Source organism: Prorops nasuta, unplaced genomic scaffold (assembly GCF_024137725.1).
Source record: "Prorops nasuta isolate Cenicafe-Biocafe unplaced genomic scaffold, Cenicafe_Pnas_1.2 PNAS00008, whole genome shotgun sequence".
In the NCBI taxonomy this organism is placed as follows: domain Eukaryota; kingdom Metazoa; phylum Arthropoda; class Insecta; order Hymenoptera; family Bethylidae; genus Prorops; species Prorops nasuta.
The window spans coordinates 1,360,868-1,379,520 of record NW_027116805.1 but is presented as its reverse complement, the minus strand read 5'-3'; the positions used below and the strand labels follow the sequence as shown (position 1 = coordinate 1,379,520).

Genomic DNA, 18,653 nt, shown 5'->3' with positions numbered 1-18,653 from the left:
ATAAAAAAACACTGATACCAACCTTCCTCCCCAATCAAAATATAATACTCCGTTTCTCTATTTTCACCCTTGGAATTGCAAATCACGAAAATCAATTTTCTTGTCCATGCAAAGTTACATTCTCTCCTCCGTATCAGCTCGACGAGAGCTACATTGGCTTACACTGGACGAAAGTGGAGTAGCAATTAAACAAAGAAATAAATTTTTTTCTAAAACTTATCTTTTGTATTAAATTGAGATTCTTGTTTGCAATCGGGTAGTTGATAAACTTATAAATGCACAAACATATTAAAAATATAATAATAATAATACTAGATAACATTATTAGAACCAATAAATTCCGATAGCGATTTTCAAATAAACTTTGTCTCTTCGTTTTCAGAGGGATCGGTTTATTCGGTTTTGCTAGCGTAGATCTTGGAATAAATTAGTCACTGTCGCTGGTTCCTCATTTAAAATCAAGTAACGTTCGCACCGAAAATTGATAGCACCGCGCCAAGGGAGGAATAGAATATTACCAGCGAGAGAGGAGTTTCATGGGAACATCCTGTATATGCGATTGGAGAATAGAAGAGTTAGGGGTATAGTGGAATGGGAGAGAGGGGGGGGGGGCTGATGGAGAAAGCAAGAAAATTCTGAAGAAGGGCTCAACACGCATTGTACGGTACTCGGGGTAATGGGACAACATTAGTTACAAATGTTCTTTACCAAGGAAGCATTCCATTTAAATTGGCAATTCTTTCGATTCAAGATTCTCATTCCACCTATTCCACAACCTCATGAAATTGAAAGCAGTGTCCCATAGTCAGCGTTCTATTTTTACATTCTGAAATCTATGTAGAGGCAATATTCCATTAGCCTTTTCAACTTTTAGTTTACCTAAATTCTTTACCATCTTAAAGTAGAATGTTTGATTTAGATAATTCTTTAAAAATCCACAGCTATAACTTGGGATATTTAAAATGTAGTACTTTTTGACCGTAGTTGTCGGAAGTAGAACTTAAAACATATGCATTAAGCAATTAGGGATGATAAGTGGTGGTTGTTCGTACGAAGGCGTTCTTCTACGGTGGCGAGTTTGATTTATGCGGCGAGGTCCAAGGGTTGAAAAGCATTAGCGATGGAGCAAGTTAAATCAGCCATCTTAGCAGCACCTGGGAAGCAAAGTAGGTAGACCGCAGGAGCTACGTAGACGGTCCCCTTACTTTGCCAAGCCTTTTGCGAATGCGCAGTCAGAAGTCAGAATCTTGCCAGATTGGCAAACGGTCCAAAGGAATTCCTTTGTGGACGTCCGCTTCCGGTGAAATAAACAGACAGAAGAGTTCCTTCGTCGCTTCCTCTATAATCTTATAAACCGGGACAATTGTACCTGAAATCGTCTGATTCTCCACCACCATACAATTCATCATTATTAAATTCTATCACAAGCATGTATAATACTAATCAATGCACTGTGTGGTACCCCCGAGCATTAAGGATAGTTTGCTACTTTAGATAAATCAAAATCATCTCGAATATTAAGAATATCTGTGCCTATATTAGATAAATATGTTCTACCTGTTCAACTCTTATATCTCTGAAAATAAGAAAATCCGTTGGAGGAAATTAATAACTCTTGTCGCTGCTATTTCGTGCTGACCCTTTTCTAGAATTTGTCTGGATCAACGTAGAATTGCCTTTGTGTCCAGAGCAGATGCGCATAATAAGAATTTATCTCACTCTAGTTCAACGTATTCGAGGTTATTACTTCGTAGAGAATCTCATTGACGCAAAAAAAGTCTTTCCTTACTCCGACACTACAATTGCTGGTATAAATTATATCCATTTATAATAAAAAAAAATCGCAGATAGTGCAAATAAAGGTAGGAATAACTTTATCTTATCTTGTCAGATTGTATTATACCATTATATTATTTATATGTAGTATATTATCTCTTTTCCTCGTTATTCGAGCGCCAGAGTTGAAATTGAGAAACGAAGAACGAATTTATTGCAATAATTAGCTTTATGCAAAGTATTTTATGTACAGTTTACGTAATAAGTCGGGGTCATTGGGAAGGCTGAGTGAAGGGCCTTGTCAAAAGCGTTCTTATACAAGAATAAGTGAAAAAACCTGCGAAGGATAAACATGCTCGATCGAAGTGAAGGGGATGCGCTGGAAAACAGGATGTCGCGCGATCCAGTGGCATCTGGAGTGTTCACGACTCGACGAGAAAAAAGAGGATTACAAATTTCTTTGTTTGCAGAGAAAATTATTTAGACTTGAAGTTGTTGCTAGAAGTCGTTGACCTTAAGGTCATATGGCACGTTGAAACATACGACCTGACAAAATTTTCTCTTACAGCGAAAACGAAGGAAGTATTTCTCAGGAACTGAAGGGTAGTGCATCAAAGGCGAGAATTGATATATTGCAATAAAAAGGTTATTCTTACTAATCCAGGATAAAATCTTTTCTATGTTCAGTGTTTCTTATGAGATTTATTTATAATTGCGATAGATCAATAAATTTAGCACTAATTTAGCAGTAGTACATATTATTTACCACAATCTGCTGAATTATTACGGGAAAGTGGAAGAGAGCTTTTTGCTTATTACATGTGTATTATTGCTGCTGATATTAATATATTAACGAGCTTTGAAGGATAGATATAGCATTAATATAATAATTAATTGCAATCAATTACCACAATGCTGTAATGTATTCCTCGTTAGTTTATTGGAAGCAGCTTGGTATGATAAACATATATTTGATCAATATCATCTATTCCCATGTCACATTGACGATAATCAAACTATCTATTTACTAAGATAAACATTTAATTAAAATTATTAGCTATAGTTATACTGATGAGTAAAGGAAATTAAATTACACGTTACTACCACGTTCGTTCAATTTCTTATATATTTAAATGCAATTAATTTTGCAGCCAAACACCAGCATTCTTCGTTCATTATGTTTTTAATAATAAATATTGTTATTAGAGATGCATTATTGGATAAAGTAAAACAATTAATTTATATTAGTGGTACGCATATATTGTTGCTCATAGCGAGTAAGCATATCCATTGTTCCGCTACTCTTGTTGTTCTTACAGATCAATAGGGGTAGGTTCGTAAAAATCGCTAAAAGCTACTCGTTATATAGAGTGTGTGGTGTTGTTAACTCACGTAGCAATAATTAACTGTTTACGTGTTACGTACGTGGGTACTCAAGTATTCCCATGCAGTAACGCAGTAATGCATTGTACGTCGGTTCGCCATTCACTGAGTACCTATATGTATGCATTTCAGTGTCCCTGCTAACTGTTGTTACGCAGACAAATTTGGATTAAAGAGCACCCACCTTCGATATATCATCAATTATTGTATCGTGTTATTTTCACGCTTGAATTATATCACGTTCTAGCCATATTTTAGAGTAGCAAGATCAGTAGGATAACATTGAAATATACAGAGTGCACTACTGAAGGCATACTGGACGCTGGACATAAGAACTCACTTATCTCCGAAACTATAACAAATATAAATGTTTTGCTAGAGACCTCTCAGACCGTAAATAAAAAGGAGCTTGAAAAAGGTCTTATGAAAAAATTGTTATCTATTATATATAGTTATGGAAATAAGTGGAGTTCTTACTTTTGTATGTTCTGATGCACTTTATAGTGCGGTGCACTATACATATTTATATAGAGAATAATGGGAAAGACTACAATTTTTCCGAAATAATTGTAATTTTTTGCATTTTTGCGGTTTCAGTTGGTGAATGGGATCGATGGACCTAGATATATTTGCGAGACAGAAGTTCTCGAGGAAGTAAAAGTGGTGACTTCATCAGTGCCAACAGAATATACGTCCCAAGGAAACCACACGAGCAAAAATGCCAATGGCAACATTATCACTTTAACGCTCAAGAATAATCATCTCATCGTGGAAACAGAAGAGCGGGCTGTGAGTATAACGAGCTCTCTAAAATGGGAATAAATACGGAAAAGAAAACCTTCCTCTCAGTTAAACGCTTCTACTTTACTTGCTCTTATTTGTCCGACGTTAATTTCTGCTTTTCTCCTCTTCCAATTCATTATTGCTCTGCCAAGTTCCTTTTTATTCCTTTCGAAAATCGTCCATACCCAATTCGTCCTTAATGCGCTTGTATTACTCATAATTCATAAAATTACACCTTGTGAGATTTACAAGCAAACTCAATTAACTCACTTAAAACGATAAGCGAGATCCGATAAAGCTTTTGATATAAAACTGAACTCTGAAGAATTCTTATTTTTACATTTCAATTTCTCTTTATACATTCCTTCGTCCAAAGCCTCAGCTTTTAACAAAATATTGGATATCAATTGAGTTATTATAATACTGGGATTTCTAAAGATTTCCTGTTGCTAAATTTATGCAGCATCTATATATAGGAGGAAGCATATGATAAAATACGGATATGTGTTTCTGAAAATCTCTGGAGCTTAGCTTCGTAAGTCTCGCTTTCAGAAGGAAATAACCGCTTGACTAACTACAATAACGGAACAACAGGTGTGGTGAGATAGGATAATGGATAGGAAGTGAAGATTATTGTCATGTGGTTTTCGAAACGTATAGAAAGGGGACGATCTAAATTGCTGAAAAATTTGAATTAATATAAGCATAAGAATGTATCATTTCCATATAGATGAATGAAAGAGATAATTAAATATTTTTGTAAACACGTCGTGTTTTCATTTAGTTTTTATTGTTATCTTAGGTGAAAAAATATTGGTGAGTTTATTGTAATAATATATAAACTCATCGCTGACTCGAATATGTAAAAATCAGTAAGTAATTTGCCAAGGCAGACGATGTTAGTTATTTCTCGAGGGATCGGACCCTTTCAAATTTCACGTCTAATTTCCTGCATTCCACTCGGAATCCCCGGAGTTCTGAGTTTCCGCCAACACTTGGTCTAATTCTCCGGAACCACGACTTAACGGTTAACCATCCGACTTTAGTACGGACATGATTTTCGATTAAAACCTATTTCCACCCACAAATTCTTTCAATGTCTTCCTCAACCATAACGTAAACTCATCAAGGGAATTCAGTTTGTATAATTAGTACACAGAACAGTATAGTCATATGTCGCTACATCTCTTAAGTTCGCATCGACACTCAAATTTTACAAACAACAGTCGTTCGTGAAGGAAGCGTGTTAATAAAATCCATTTAAAATTTGCATTTCGTTAAAATAATTGAACCACTTTATTGCAAGTCGAATACGATTCTTGGCTCCTGAGCAATTTCTATCCGCAGAATGTTCTAATGTGCTTAGCAAGCATGCCACGGAATTATATTCGTGGCGCTGATGACCTTTCTACAAAGGCTATCAAAACTTTTGCCAGAAACATTTACCCACTGGCTTTTCAAACTTTGTCATTCGTTTCAATCAATTATAATAATTGTAAGCGCCATTAAAATATTATTATATGATTTTATGCCTAACAAAAGCTTTGTTAAAGAGAAATTTAACCGGATGAGTGACACAATTGTATGTAGAGAAAATTCGCTTTTCGACTTATCATGGGAACGGGAATGTCGAGAATTATTTGTCAAGCGTGGAGAGTGTGATAGATTTATACAAGAAGTGACACAGGAACTACCGAATAATTGTTTTCGAAAGTAGTGGGGTAAATCGATCCGCGACAGAGAGTTCGTTCCACGTATATATATATGTATGGGGCAGGTGACACAAAGATTTCTGATGCAGTGTTCTAGTCTTCGAGCTATATACTGTAGCTTTGCTCCGTCTTTGACAAGGAGGACAGGTTCGTAATTATCGAGGCTTGGCCAGTCCTGTAAGGTCGGAGGTTACCAACCAATTTCATTGTATCCTTGCGCCACTATCCTCCCTTTCCCTTTTATCTAAAGCCCTACTTACGACATAGACTTATTCAGGAAAACTCATCACCCCTCCCCTCAAATCTCTCAGATAGATCACCCATAAACGAACAACGAAAAGGCGTGGATTTTCTCTTTCCCAATTTAACAAAATTTCCCAGCCAGTTGAAGAGACCATAGATACCATCACGAGCGGGAAGGAAAATCTTCGCTGATAAATGGCTTTACGTGCTTTAGATATTTTTCACATTTTTTATTCGCCTTATTATACAATTTTCTCTTTTATTATTTGCAGAGGGCCATCATCGGTGCTTTGGCATGCAAGAACTGTGCGTAAAAAGAAAGAGATGGAGACAGTATGTAAATAAAGGGCAAATATCAAGCAGAGCAAGCAGCTTGTCGAATTACACATAGCGGGACTTTGTGCTGAGCATCGACCTTCGACTCGAAAGGTTCAAATGTCCTAAGTCGAGGTAGCTTTGGAGGAATGCAAAAAGCGTGCAATATGCTTAGCATGCCAAAGCCAGAAGAAGTGGGGGGTTTCCTGGTGTAATAGTTGGCTCTGTGCCAGAAAACACTACTCCACTCTTTGCTTTGTACAGGTTTATTTTTTACATCAGAGAAATATCTATTCTCACGAAAATCTCGAAGATTCCACCCCGATTCGGTAATCCTCATTATCTTCAACTATTTTTTCCTTCTCCTCTCACCACAATACACATTTATATATCAAATATCAATATACGTATACCATATATTATACGACCAATAATCTTACATGATAAAAGTACATTTATAAGCAGTAATAAGGATTATAATACAGTAAAACCAAGACAAAAAAAACTCTTATGTAACGCCATACACTATTGGGGGCACTATAGTTAGGTCAAAGCATTCGAACAAGACGTTAAACTCATAAAACACATTGACACGTTTATAAAATTCTTAATCTTTTCAAGCATATTTCAGGAAATTAATATGAGAGATAATCCGCGTTGAGTATCTCTTAAAAAATCGTTATAGTCTGTTTCTTACGCGATTCTGCCTTACGATTTTTTTAACACTCTTAAGAGATTCTACGTATATATATATATATATATATATATTATATAAAGATTACTCGCAGAGAGACATTGGCAATTTAGTTTACTGTTTGGCTTATAACGAAGTTTAACGAAGAATCGTACAGCAGAGGGTTTTTCATTGACGCGAGAACGTCGTGTAAAAGTAATAATCATCGCAGTGTGGTGTTGGTCGGGGTGCGATGCGACAGTTCCTGGTGGATGGGGCTGGGGCTGGGGCTGAGGCTGGGGCTAGGGATGGGGATGGGAGGAAACGGTGTTGCACCGCGGCGGCGTCTCTCGTATTAGAAACGGCTGTCGTTACACCTTGGCGTTACTGGCTTTGTTCCGCAAATTAGCCTTCGCAAACCCGGAGCCACTGCCGCAGAATTATCGAGCGAGAGCGCGGCGGGCGCAATTACATCCGAGCTCAGTCGAGCTGCATATAAGCTGCTGCGTCTACACGGTTATTGGCTTTCAGACAGTTATTGGCTACTGCGGCGAATGAGCCGGCATTCCAACCGATCCACCTTATACTACGAGATCCCCAACTACTTTCCAGTTACCAGACTGACCCAGTTCCTCTCTTCCACGCTCTACTACGAGTCCCCAATTCTACGAGTGCTTCGTAAAATCCAATACTAATATCAATAATCATTCTGCGTGAGTGGCATTATCGATTCTCTTTAATGCCAGCCAATTGTCTCGTCAATGAAAAGATTTCACCCGCAACTTCCCTCTTCGCACCCGAAAGCATTTTCTGAAAATTGTACACTCTCTCTCTCTCTCTCTCGGAACCCTTCACCTTATACATACCCTGTATACATGCTCCTTTTCCTTTATGCGAAAGATTCGTTTGAAAACCAGTGGAATCTCATGCCGAGAATTTACAATGCAATTTTATGATGCGTGGTGTACCAACCGAATGTTAAAGTATGTAGTAAATAAGAAAGAAGAGTACGCGAAGTGAGAGAAAAGTATTGGTAAGGGCATAACCCTCTACTATACGTATAAGTATTTGCGGAGTCGGGGGTTTCACGCTCACGGAAGCAGCAAGCCTCGTGAGTTATGACTGTTTCCGGCGAGTTGGCTTTTCGAAAACGGTCGCACAGCCAGTTGCAGAATCCCCTGGCTGGGATTTTCAAAGTGGAATGAATGGTGATGTCGAGAGGCTTTTTCTACCTTCCACGGTGGAACGCCCTCTACGAGCGAGGAACTTTCACAAAAGTTTTTACACTTTCAATGATTATCCTCTACCTGACAGGAATGTATCAAGGAGAACTAATTCGGACAATTAAGCCATCATCAATAATTCGAGGTCTGGAAAATTGGGTAAAGAAGCACTGATCCACTTTGCACTATTTAAAGGCTTTCGTCTGGAATCGTTATATTAATTACTTATTTCATATTATTAGATAATCTTGTTTGAGCTTATTGATCCAATTATTGGTCTCTCAATCTATTAGAGTACATTGATGAAATTATTCACTCAACAATGCAAATTTACTGCAATTCGATTATACGAGTTACTCCGCCAAGTTTAATCAAGTTTCTTTCTTAATCGAGGTACAGAAAGGAGGAGCCAATAAACTATGAATTGAGATTCTTTTGTAAATTTAATTAAAACTTGTGATTATCGTGTAAGTTTATTAAACGATGGTGAAAGTCACATGGGGAGAATTATCGATCGGAGCTAGTGTACAGAGCATAAGGCTCGCGTGGACGATGGGTAACGCAAAGCTCAAAGGCGTAAAGTTGCCCCTCGATACACTTCCGTTCGCGTGTGCCTTTAACACATTGAAAGCCGACTGATGATGTTCCCAGAGGCTCTAACAACGAATCAACATGGATGCGATAGCTCCACCCTGATGAATTGCACACACGTTGCTTCCCTTCTCCCTGCAAAAATCTACCCATTTCTCCCAGCTGAAACTGCCCATCGTTATTTGTGGCCGTTCTACTACTATCACATTGCATTACCCTCGCAGACCCAATTATTCTCCCCGGAAAACACTCATGGGTGCATACTCTAAAAAATTCTACTTTCCATATCATTACACCAATTTCAATACAGCTGAAAACACAAATTTTTCCAACAATGCCCGCTTAATCCCTCGATTCGATACTTCGCGCTATCCTTTATAGCACAATCTGGGTCATCATTTCAAGTACATCGCGGAGTTCGATGTAATTCGAGATATTTATGAAAGTATGTTACACACACGCGCAGGTAGGCGTGTACTGGATATATTATAGAAAATTACAAAAAAGGTTAGCTTCGCTTAAAGTGCTTTATAGAGAAAAGTCAGTGTTGGCTTATAAAAGTGCGAAAAGGTAGGATCGCTGCGAAGGAAAGTAGAAAATAAGCTCTGAAGATTGGTTGAATGATTCACAAGGCTGGGATTTCTGTGGAATGACTACAGTTCGCCAGGGTGGCTGAGGAGATTTTATTCGCACTCTCATTCCCTGCGATATCAACGCGGAAGTCGACGCATTTTGGCTGGTTTTTTTCTAATTCCAATTTCACTCGGTTATGACGGAAGCTACAAAATGAATGTGGTGCTTGAGTTAATTCCCTCTTCGTCTCTTGCCAATAGCGCATTCATTTGACGAGCTCGTAATATCGGCGTGGACTTTTCTTATTTCAGTTTTAAATTGGCGGATTGACAAGAGCGGAAAAACCAACGGGTAAAAAAAATCCTCCCACTGGACTTGGACGAGACAAGAAGGAGATGATTGCGAGATAAAGAATTTAATATAGTTCGCATTCAGCATTGATTATCTCTTGTCCGAATCAATTTTTTTGCGGAATTTCAATCGCCACGATGTTAAATTATTAGAGAACGTTGTATAACATTGGATGAAGATTTAAATGCTCTGCTGTATGTGGAGGCATTGGCGGCTGGGGAAGAGGGAAAAGAAGATTGGAATGATATATATAAGAAAATAGCACCTTCAATAATTTAATTAAATAGGGAGTATCGATTTCCGTCTATAGTATACAGCTCCTCTTCTGGTATCGACTGACGTCGTCGTCTTATTTCAGCCTATCTACCAATGAAGCTTTTATTTACACAGTCGAGTAGAAACTCTCTATTTTCGCATTCAATCGGCCCGGAAACTTGCTCTACATACACTTGCAGAGGTAACTTTGCAGCTTCTAACATCCGGGGTATAGATCCTGTGGAAACGGATTAAACACGAAAGCCCCCATACTTGGACGAATTTCGCTTAAAAATAAAGACGATACGAAAACTCCTCTTTATTTTTCCCCAGACTCTCGTTGAAGTAAGTGAATAAATTTAAACTTTCGCCACCTGTCAAGCTAAACTAAATTGCCTAGACGCTAGATCGTATAAATTGCACTTTAATCATTAATTTGACCTAGAGTCATTTATCATTAGTATCCTTACTAGATGCTTTAAATTAAACAAATTTTTGAAGCAGTAATTTAGCACAACAAGAAACGTCTGAGTCTGATAAGACGGTATAGAAACTTGGAATTAAGATGAGGCTAAAGGGGCTAAAAAAAGGATTCTGCACCTGCCTATTTACACTAAATCGTTTCTTATCTCCGGGAAGCTCGGAAAGCACGGTGGACGATAAAATCATTTTGACTTCATCCCAGCTTTGCTCAGAATTGTTTCGATCACACCTATAGCTAAAGTCTTCCAACGCTACTTCTGCTGCTTTTCCTAACGAGTGAAAAACACGGTCTTGGTGACTTTACGAACTGCGTTAAAAGGGGGAAAGTTGGCAATTGGCAATATTCGCTTTAACCATGAAACCTTAAAATTTAGTTTAGTATTTTGCATAACCACCGAATTTCAAAGGGAACTTTTTCCATCCAGCTATGCACTCTATATGTAATATAGCAATAGAATTAAACTTGAAACGAAAATAAGCACATGCTGCTACATTATAATAGGATAAAGATGAAAAATACGACCAGTGTCGGATTATCGTATATAATCTGAAAAGAGGGGAGGAATAGTAGTTATTGTCGTAGATGAAATGGCGGAAGAGAGTTCAATGCTTTAGATACCAAGTTGAGCAGGCCGGGCACGTGCCATTCGAGATCGTTCGATATGAGAAACGAAGTGAAAATGACAACCACTGACCCATCTAGCACGATAATTCTGCCACGATGCGTTCATCGTTAGTCCGTAGGCTCGCACCAGTTGCTCTTTTATCAACGATGCTTTTCTCCCCATCCCTTTACCCCTATCATCGCTACTCATCTGTCAACTCTTATCTTCCTTCTCAAACCTCTTCATCTACACCTTCTCCCTAACACTTTAGCAGCATCCTCCAACCCTTTAGCCTTACCCCTTACATTTTCCTCTATTCTTCCATCGTCAATAATTAGTACCTTTCTCTCAATTTCACTCGATTTCCGTTCTCCCCTAATTGCATTCACACACACACACACACATATATATATATATATATATTTAGTCTTCAAAAGCCATTCATTTCCGGATTCATACTAACCTTTTTCTTTAATTATCCTACATATACGTCAATAATAATAATGCTAAATTTGTTGGGTACCTCTTTCATATTTAAACCTTTTATAACTGAATCTTCATCTTCAGCAATAATGAATTATCAACTTTTCCTTTCATCGCATCCTTTTTTTGTTTTTATATACGTTCTTTTCACCACGTACGCAAGTCATATTTTCCTTTTACCCAACTATTTTTAAACACACTCTATGACTGCGTTCATTCATTTCACTTAAGCCTTGTATTTTAACGTACATGTTCCGCCATTTTCCTTTTTGCAATCTTTTTTACCATTATTAACGCTTTTATAAATATAAGAAAATCTTATTTGGTGTATATTGCACTATCTAAAAAAATATTATGCGATGGAAAAGTAAATACTATATTGTTTTGCATTTAATGAGTAAATTTCATAAACTTGAGAACTCGAATTCCAATAGGGTTATAATTTCATCGTAAAAAGGCAATTAACATATTAGTAATTATTTTGCTGTTACGCGATAGGTCACGATGGAAGAAAACAAGAGCCGCAAATACCAGGATAATGATTGCTCTTTTGTGGTTGAGGTACAACCAGGGTATCAGAAGAAAGAAGTTGAAGGCAACAAAGGATCCTCTGACGATATGACCAGCAATACAACGGACCAGCAAGCTTTGGTTCATAGAGAAGAAATTCCGGACGATCGATCTTGTGGTAAGTGGGCAAATTAAAGAAAAAATGGTAATTGTCTACAATATTTTACTCGCCTGTGAATACAATAATCATTAATAAAGATCTGCTAGAAAAATTGCTACATTTTTCCAATAAACACGATCCTCTTTCCTGAAAGTAAATAATATTTTAAAAGAAGGTAATGATTGCATATCGAGTGTAACAAACAATTTCTCGTAACGTTGAGAGTTAAAGGACCTTATAATTATTGTTTTCTCTTTTTTTACATAAAATATTGATTGTCTATAATTATCAGGAATATATATATATATATATATAGACAAGCACGTGTGAACTATATAGTAAGAAAGTTCATATTTACAAACCAAACGTAGCCGTGGATAGCAACAGGAAATTTCTCATCCTTGTTGTGCGAAATCAAGTTGACTATGTTTATAGTAAAGTACTGTTGGGCTAGGTGACTTCCGGGGGCCGCGGTATCTTGCGGAATATTCAGAAACGAAATTGAATTCCATTCCAGTAGACGCCTTATCCGAGAACTCAGGACATTAGTGGTAGCGTTGTATTCGTGATAGTTGCAAACCAGCTTTAATCTACTTTGCAGCTTGTACAGCTCTCTACGTATTACGTTCACGAAAATTGTCCTATCACCAAAAATTGTTTACTTTCACTTTAGCTCCGTAGAAAAATATTTACATCATCCTATATGTATATTGCTAAGAGTCGCATTTCAGCATTTCGAGTTTCTGATACTTTCAACAAAAACCAATAACTAATAATTAAAATGTGATGTTATTTTGATTTGCAGAGTTCGAAAATACGAGGTTGTTCGGTAGCACGAATACAGGCTTGTCGCAATCTGATTTATCAATATCGAGTCAGGACTCGGTGAATCCTAGCTACCGATACGGGAATCAAGTAGAGTACGACGCTGGCCACTTGGGCTATCCAATGTACGGTGGCAGTTATGACGCCGATACGTTGTCATGGAAGATCGAAATGGCTTCTCGAAGCGGCGACTCCAAATGGGTGGAATTCGATAAGTCACCGGATACGGAGAAAACGCTCCTCTGCGACTCGAAAACTTCCAGTATGGAGAAAGATATGAACGATAGCGTAAGTAAATTTCCAAGGCTTCTCCTAGCCGCTACACAATAGGAAAATCTTATTATACTTAAAGAGTAATACGGCTTTTATATTGCTCAGCTGGCGAGATTGGACAAGGAGAGTAACTTGGACGTATCGCAGGGTTCTGGAGGTTCGTCGATCGACCATCAAGACTCGACAGACGCGAGTAATTCAACGGATACGGTTCGTTCCAATCCAAATCTCCAGGTGAACGGGACGACGCCGAACAAACTCGAGCTGATGGAGCAGAAAGCTCTTAGCAATGATTTTGGCAAGTCGAACGTGGACTCGCATAAACCCGTCATCACCGGGGCCCTTTTGAAGGACGACGCTCAAGAGGACACGTTTCAGGAGCAGCAGCGCAAACTCGGTAACGGCACTTTGCTCACGCCGGAGCATCAAGTGTCGGAGCGGTCGAAGCTCGAGCAAAAACCGGAAGCCAGCGTCTTCGTTCCGAGCCACAAGCGTACCAGCAGTATTCCGCCCAGGTTAATTGAGGAGAGTCTCGAACTCGAGCGAAAAAAACTCGACATTTACAGTCAAATCAAAACTAGCACCAAGAGTATACTTCCGGGACTGAGTCCCAAGTTCGAGCTGCTGCAAAACGAGGTGAGTCCTATCGAGGAGAAGGAAAGTTAATGCGACGAACCCCCTTCTAATCATCGGCGAATCTAAGTGGAGCACATCCAAAGAGATCTTCGTGGAGCCATCCAGGACTCGAGGTAACTCGAGCGACCAATCCAAACGACACGATTAACGCAAGTCCTTTCGTCGTCGATCGTCGAGTCCCAGGAATCTTTTCGAAAGATTACAACCCAGCGACTAATGCAACTTATTGCTCTGGCATGCTTTAGCTTATACTTGGCAAGAAATGTGCACGAGAAACTCCCCAGTGGATCTATCGGATCGCTAGATTTCTACGAAGCTCGATAGATGTTGGACAGAATTACACTTTTCACAAACATTGACTTTTACAGCAACGAGGACAATTAATTCGATTGCTGTTATAATGTCAAATAACACGAAGGAAAGATTTGATCGAGGCGAACGGGAATGCTCTCTTGTAACAAGTTTTCAATAAGTATAGATAATCGTTTGACTAGAGATCTAATTCATGAGAGTTTTGTGTATCCGTCAGCAGTTTTTAGCCAATTCCAGCAGATGAGTTTCCGTAAGGATGTAAATCATTGAGGAATATGCGCTGGGTGCTTACAGACGAATGAGTCCAGAGTTCGTAGAGCGGAGACTCATCAATCGGGTGAAAATTAGGGAAGAAAATTTCAGAGACGGTTGGTCGGAGGAATTCCGGAGTGAGCTGAGCAAATTTCTGGTGGGGCGATAGAGGCAAATGTGAGGAAGGACGGAAGGAAGGAAGGAAGGGGAAGAAAGAGGAAGGCGTTGGATTCTTGCGAGGGCCGTGGGAAATTAGTCAAATCTGGAGGAAAAGCATGCGAGAGGAGTCGTGCCTGGGAATGTAGGGTTGGTTAGGAGACAGCCGAAATTGACAATATATCCTAATGACTGTCCTTCTTGCTATACCACGTGTCATCCCACGACGCCAACGTCGACATTAAATCCATCCAAGTAAGAAATCGCGCGCTGAACAATCGGACTCTAACGAACTCGTGCTTTCACGCGTGGTTTCTCGAGTGCGTGTCACAGACTTAAATTCAATTAGAACCGCGCTCAGCAAATCTGTACGCGACACAACCAACTACGACTCGCGACCACTGAAATATAGTACCTATTATTCTGTCCCCTATACCCCGGTATTGATAAACCCTTCCCTTCCAACACCTGTATCTCGCAAAGTAACTGTGTTTCATTGCCGCGTGAATCAATTATAATACGTTAATCGATTTTAGTAATCTCGATATTTGTTGTTATCACAATTTCCAGCTTATCTGCTGTTTACTCGAATCTACGAGTCAAGTAAACTGTACTTCCATTTCATTGTCGATAAATTCCAAGTATGTGACAAATCATGCAGTATTTAAACTATTATTGAGCTGTGGATATCAATATAGTAAAGCTGTGAAAATTGTAGCTTATTGGTATAAATTAAGTATTGCTTATGTATGTACATATACGTAAATTACAATAAAGTTAGGAAATTTGCGTCGTTGTCGACTAGTTATTCCATTAATCGTTACGAGTGTGTATTCTTTTGTCTTTTTATTCATTTCAGATTTGCAAAAAATAATAATACCAAGTTACATGCGCAGTGACAGCTGCAATATTAAAAGCGAGCCAAAAGCTTTTGAAATTTTATAGAATCTATATACACGCGTATAGGTAAACATTATTATATTTTATTGCCAGATATTATGCATTTTATATTAAAAGCTATTTCTTTCGATGAAAAATTGTATTTACATAATAATGCGCAACGTTTTTTACGCGATAAACGATTATTGGATTAGCCTCTCTTCGTATTTAACGTTTACTTTACTCATTCGCTTTGATATTTAAAATTACCTCTTCTCGATTTTTTTTAAAAGAACTAATCTAAATAAATATAAGCTATAACTTAAGGGATAAAGTGGAAATCTTTACAAGTTAACGTAGGCATACTAAGATACTTTATTGCTGGAAACCAAGCAAGTAATTTCGTAATGAGCTGCAGAGCGTGTGTAAGTGTGACTTTGCATGTCTTATGGCAATTTTACAAATGCACCAAAGTTTAATAAGAATTTTATATATTGCAAAGGTAAGACTTAAGAGTACGAAATAGATAGTAAGGACATCGCCATCCGAATAGTATTATTAATAATGCAAATAAATAAATAGATATAGTCTGCCAGATATTATTAATAGTAAAAAGACAGAGTAAAAATTATTATAACTTCAAATAGAGAAAGAGTTCTTTTGCTTCTAAAATATCAACCCCAGAAAGGAATTATGACGTAACGAGAATATGTTCACCAGAATTTGAGATTAAGTAAATTCAAAATTCTGCTCATGCAAGAAAGGGTCCTTTGTTGCTTTTTAATCTAATTGTTGTAAACCAGGTGAAATCACCACGATTGAAAATTAAGGCGAAAACAATGTGGATTATAGTGCCAAAATAGTTTCTTAAGGCTTCTCGAACGACTTACTAGTTGTTCGGCAATCGATTATTATACTCATTATATTATATCTACGTTTAAAGTATCTAAATACTGCGTTATCAATATTACAAATTTTATACGCTTCTGTTGAATATTAGAAGCATTATTATTGTTATTGTAACGTGGTTACGCGTCATGTGTCAAATTGTCTACAGAAGTTCCAACATAAATTTCTGCCCTGACGTATTTAACGTTTCATCTAATAAGAATATGTAACGAGAGAAGGAAGAAGTAATCTAATTTAATGAAAATTAAATGGATTGGAAAATAACCATTTGACGTTGCTAATTTAAATTTGATGAAAATTAATGTTGTTTGTTTAAACAAAAAAAAAATTAAGTAGAATAAAATGATACATTAGAAAATAAAAGAAATTTATTTGGGACAAGAGTTAAGTTTTAGTATAGTTTGCGGGGTAATAAGATGCGTGTGCACTACGTATATATTTATAAGTGAAACGCTGTCTTATCAGCCACTGAGATACTTCCGTATGTATGTAAGTGTGTGACGTGTGTATGCATGCATGTGAGTAAGTGTTTTTAAACCATGAAGACAAATACTACAAAACAAAGATAATTTAATGGTAGCGTTTATTATAACCATCTTATTCATCGACACCTCAGCGATATTCAATTGTAGTAAAATACCAGCAATGAAGATAAAACCTATCGATTACATAGACCAGTCTTGTCAAAGCCATAAATTGATCCATTCATTCAATAATTATACTCATGTGTCCTACTGCAACGTACTTTTCAATGTATTCTTTAATCAATCTACATCGAAATGAGCATCTAGCATAATTAATGCTTCATTAGTGAATGTGTAATGAACCTTTTCTGTCGCGTTACGTAAATTATCTATTATAAGTATGATACAACATTTGTCAAAATTTGCAATACATTATTTTTTTTTGTTTAAACAAATCTCTTATTCATTTGTGTTATTGTTGCTTGAATTTTTAGGAATATTTGCAACGACTAATTAATAACCTATGGATTTTAGCGCATTAAGCTTTATGATTTGGATGATTCAGTAAAATTATAAATTGCAATCAGAATTTGATTTCAACTATAGCATCGTCAATGCTAACATTGTTTGCTTGATCTCAATTTTCCACGAAATCTATCGTAGATCACATTAATCATTAATTAACAGGATAATTATTATTCCTGCACCAATTTCGAGTACATTGAAATCTTTTAATTATTCATCTAGAAGCTTATAGTACATTCTGTAAAGACACATTAAAAAGTTTCACATAGACTTATACGATAATTAATTACTACCTACCAATGTCTCTACGAAGACGTCATCACTACTGAACTACCAATTGCAAGCGCAAATCAAACTTTACTGTAAAATTGACTTTTTATAAATCAGCATAAAGTTTCTACAGTTTAGAAAGTACAAAAGTGTGAATAAAAGAGTTGAAATAATATTTGTAACCAAAAAAGGGAAACAGTTTAACCGTTGGTACTTTCGATAAAAGACGAATGGAGGTGACGAAAATGGTAAAAAAATGTATCGGTGGATGATAATAGCTTGAAATTTATGCAAGAATGGAGATTCTCCAGAGATACAGAAAAATGTAATCTACATATAGGCACAATAGAAGTAAATTCGTACTTTTAAAATAATAGAATTATATAAGAGTAAGATGATGCAAGTAGGCGTTAATAACCATAGGGAGATTTCACACAATTTCTGATTTGTTAAGAATAATGATATTGAACTATAAATGTAAGATGTAAGAAATACCGCGGGCTAGGTCCCGGCACTCAACCGTTCCATATGATCAATTACATTGTAATCGTAGAAATTAAGAGACTTTAAGATGACGGCCAATTAATTTAAAGGCCACGCGCTTGAGTTTCTTGCCAAATTAAATTTTTACAAAGTATAACTCCTTTACCATCCTTCTTGGCCTGCTTTCAATCCTATATATTCATGACCCATTGGTATGACTCGAAATTCCAAAGTAACATTTGCCAATTGTGCTAATTCATTATGTGCGTCAGATTTTCCAAACGAACGTGTGATTATTCATTTTCGTAAATTGCTAAGGTACCGCGTTGTATATGTCAATTTATTTTGCAAAATAAATCATTGAACATTGCACTTATCTTAGTACCATTGTCCCTGTTACATTTTATTTAATGGAAATATGTTTAAAAATACCAATTTAAAAGATTTCATCGGTATAAAAAGGGAAACCATGCAGAGCTAGCTGTTTGTTACACGAGTAAAACGTAAAAGATGCTTTTAGTATTTGTAGATAAGCGTTAATAATGCGAGT

At 37.1% G+C, this 18,653-nt stretch overlaps 1 protein-coding gene across 1 annotated transcript in view; it reads left to right on the top strand.

Annotated features, from left to right (window-relative positions):
* The window catches only part of LOC136775681 (uncharacterized), a 91,622-nt gene extending 73,174 nt beyond the window's left edge, over nucleotides 1–18,448 (top strand). The window contains exons 4-7 of the mRNA XM_066730663.1: nucleotides 3,757–3,948; nucleotides 11,948–12,137; nucleotides 12,925–13,232; nucleotides 13,323–18,448. Of these exons, the coding sequence (XP_066586760.1) occupies nucleotides 3,757–3,948; nucleotides 11,948–12,137; nucleotides 12,925–13,232; nucleotides 13,323–13,883 (1,251 nt within the window). The 3' untranslated portion in view covers nucleotides 13,884–18,448. The remainder of the gene's footprint in view (nucleotides 1–3,756; nucleotides 3,949–11,947; nucleotides 12,138–12,924; nucleotides 13,233–13,322) is intronic.
* Nucleotides 18,449–18,653: the final 205 nt, after the last annotated feature.